The following is a 3,431-nucleotide window of genomic DNA, read 5'->3' on the forward strand; positions in this document are numbered from 1 at the left end:
ACCCCCTGCAGCTGAAATTTCTGCCAAGGCCTGAGAGGTGTGCAGGGGCAAAACTCTCCTTCACCACCCCTCCTGACCTTTCCTCGGGGTGAGCCTCTGTGGTCAGGACCTAACACCCAACACCTCTGAGGCACAGGGGATACAATTTCATCCTCCACCGCAAGAGTGACTTCTCTAGGGCTGCAGCCTCATGGGCGACCGCTAGGGACACACATGCCCTCCAGGCGGGTGCTCCTGCGGCGGGATCAAGGTACCCTTGAAAGCCTTTCTGCCCATCTCTGTGCCTCACCCAAGGCCTCCACTAAGAGGTCAAAGAACCAGGGAGTTTTTCTTCGTCCCTTGTGACCCCATTGGCCTTTATTGCTGTTTCCTTGAGGGAAGGACTTCTGTTTATAATTCTTTGGATCTAAAAGGAACTAACAGATTGTACAAGGCTGGGGCTGGGTGGTGGGGGCAAAGGAGGAGGTTGGAGGATGGGAAGAAAGAAATTGTAAGCTGTGCTCTGGCTACACAAAGATGACCTGGATCTCACTGAATCTGCCAGAAGCTCAGGGAATCTCCCCAAGCATGGGGCATGAGCTGGACAGGCAAAGGTTGCCAGGATCGAAGGTGCCTTTGCTTCTCCCAGGTTCTGGATCAACCAGCAGAGGAAGGTCCTCTGCCCTCTGGGACTGCCCAGAGAGGCACAGTCCAAGGAAAAGGACACACAGCCCCTCTTTCTATCCCGGGGCCCTGATCTCCTCTACCCAGGCCACCTGTTAACTCTCAGAAAGGTTCTTCTGTCCCTGGATGCTGCAGGGGATCTGACTGTTCCTGGGCTGACCTGTTCTGCAGTGAAGTGGAGGGCAGGTTTGCTAAGGCTACAGAATCTGCCCGAAGCATTTCTGCCACTGGCCTTGTTGTCCGTGTGACCCTCTAGCCCCTAAGAGGTTCAGGCACAGTGACAGAAGGTAAGTTATAGCAAACGGGAGGAGGGAGGAAGGAAAGAGAAAGGTTTTGGTTTGCTTCCTACCCGCTAGAAATAGGCTGGGGGAGGGGAAGAGACTGACCCTGGAAGACTGGGGGGTGGGGGCAGAGAGATGAGGGCAAGTCAAGGCAAATCCTTGAGGGCCCCGTCTGCCCAGTTTCCCCTAAAGGCACAACATGCAAGCCTTTCCCTCTATGGCTTCCAAGAAGAGAAAGAAGAGGCAGATGGGTGAGGCAGGGAGCTGGGAGAATAAAGGGAGGACACGGTCTAGTCCAGGAAAGGGGTCCCACAGTCTGGCCCTGGAAGACAGCTCCTGAGAAGGGGAGTCAGGGCCTGGGGAACAGGCCCCCACATCTGGGCTACTGCAAGGAGGCAGGATGGGAGTGAGAGGGTCCGCAAGGCCAGGGCTGGAGGGAAAGCTGCTTTCTGGTGTGCCGGGGAGAGCGGCACCGGGGGTACACATAGCTGGCTTCCTGCCACGAGGACATGGCCTGCCTCTCACTGTCCCGACTCTGCCGTCCGACTCACAAGCAGGCTGCCCACCTTGGGCCTGGCTGCACCCAGCGCAGGAGAACGCTGGGAGGGGACAGGAAAGGACTCCTCTCTCAGGGATGCTGCTCTGTGGAGGCTGCTGCCTCCGGTCCTGGGGTCCCAGGAGAGACTCCATCCTGGGTTTGGAGGGGGCTCATCTTACACCTGTGCCCTGACCAGGCTGCTGGGAGGTCGTCTGGCAGCGTGGCCTGTGTCCGATCCGGGAGCAGCGCTCCTCGCCCAAGGTGGCGCGTCCCTCCGCCGAGGCGTTACCCTGAGCGTTACCCTGAGCTGCAGCCCTCGGGGGCCCAAAAGCAGTTTCACTCGCGGGGCTGCCCCGGGGCTTCTCGGTCTCTGGAGGGCCGGGCAGGTCCTGCCAGAAGTGGGTGCCCTCAGGCCTGGCACCTGCCGGAGGAGGAGGAGGCCGGAGACGGGCCCGGGTCCTGCTCACACTGCCGTTTCCCGCTCTCTGTGAACTTCCTCCTTCTTCCTCTTCATCTTGCAGAAGCCGTGGAGGCCACAGAAGCAGGCGAAAGTGAACTGGGGCATGCCCTAGGCCAGGCTTGGGGGTGCTCACCAGAGATCTGCAGGGAGAGGCAGAGGAGGAAGAGGGGCAGGAAGAAGGCAGGAGAGAGAAGCAAGCTAGGGTTAACGTTCCCAGAGCCCTCTGGGGCTGGCCAGTCACTGCCACTCCCTGAGGTTGCCCAGGCCCTGCCACACCTCTCACACAGGCCAGGGGGGAGGGGCCCCCAGACGGCAGCCTGTGAAAGCTCCGTGTGTCCTGACCTCTGGGGAGCTGATGTCATTCCTCCAGTTGGAGCCTGGGTGAGTCCACGGTAGGGAAGAGAAGGCCACAGCTCCTGTTGCCTCTGTCCCCCCCACCACCACCTCCTTCCGCCTCACCTCACCACCGCACACTTGTGCTTGGGGGGTTGGGACGCAAACTGGCTCAAAGTAAGCTCTGTGCCACCTTACCCAGGTTAGGGGTGGGGGTTTCCATTCGCCCCTTTAGGTCACAGAGTCCAGTGATCCCAAGGCCGGGACTTTGTGGGCCTGCATCCAGCACAGCCGTAACCTTGACACCTGGAACTGAGTCATGGGGGGGGGAGTGTCATCCTTTCCCTAGCAGGCCCAGTTTGTCTCATACCCTTAAGGAAATCTATACAGAACAGAATGGACTTTCTTTGTTCAGAGCAACATAAATCCCAGTCCTCCTCATGCAGAGAACAGACAGCAGAGAGTTCTTTCAGCCAACAGGCTACTTTATTGAGCACCTATGCTGGGCAAACAGGCTGGGATGTTAAGGGTAAAGATATAGTTTCTGCCCTGGCATAAAAGTCCATCTGAGAGGGAAGCTGAGGATGGATTTGCCCCAGCTGGGCATGTTACCCGCCCCGGCTCGCACAGCACTCAGCCCCGGAGGCAGGGCCGCCTGTGGTAGCTGGGGCGCTCTGGCTGAGGGTGGGAGGGGGATGCAGGAGATGGGCACTCAGTCTGCAGATCCCTCCGGCTCACTTCTCTGCCCTGCCCCTGCCCTGGCCTGCCCTGGAGGGAGCACACATATATTCAAGCCGGCTCCAGCCAAGCAGTCGGGCACCCTGCATGGAGCTCAGGCCCACATCCGAGGCCTGCTTGGAATCACTTCTCCCTCTAGAAAGAAATTGGCGGGGGGGGGGGGTGCAGCCCAAATGCTGAGAGAAAGGACGGAGGTGCGGGGCGATGCTGAAGTCTGGAATAAGGAAGCACGAGGCATGACCCTGGCCCCAAACGCTAACCGGCCCTGCAAGTGGCTCCACTGTTTGAGGAACCTGGCCAGCCCCAGGCGCCGGCTCTCTGGACAGTTCCACAAGTCTGGCTAACTTTGCTCCTTTGGACAAACGTCATGTTTCTCCAGGCAGAGCGCAGGGCCCACAGTGGAGCCGGGTCCTGTCAG

General features: G+C 59.3%; 1 protein-coding gene across 1 annotated transcript; it reads right to left on the reverse strand.

Moving 5' to 3' along the window:
* Positions 1-750: 750 nt before the first annotated feature.
* On the reverse strand, positions 751-2,068 carry BLACAT1 (BLACAT1 overlapping LEMD1 locus). Its single transcript, XM_057315362.1, has one exon. The coding sequence runs from the start codon at positions 2,045-2,047 to the stop codon at positions 1,946-1,948; it is 102 nt and encodes a 33-aa protein (XP_057171345.1). The 5' UTR covers positions 2,048-2,068; the 3' UTR covers positions 751-1,945.
* Positions 2,069-3,431: the final 1,363 nt, after the last annotated feature.

The sequence above is a fragment of the Ursus arctos genome, unplaced genomic scaffold (genome assembly GCF_023065955.2).
Source record: "Ursus arctos isolate Adak ecotype North America unplaced genomic scaffold, UrsArc2.0 scaffold_2, whole genome shotgun sequence".
Taxonomy (NCBI): domain Eukaryota; kingdom Metazoa; phylum Chordata; class Mammalia; order Carnivora; family Ursidae; genus Ursus; species Ursus arctos.

Coding starts and splice junctions, on each gene's coding strand:
- BLACAT1 (XM_057315362.1), bottom strand. CDS start 2,047: ATGCCCCAGTTCACTTTCGCCTGCTTCTGTGGCCTCCACGGCTTCTGC.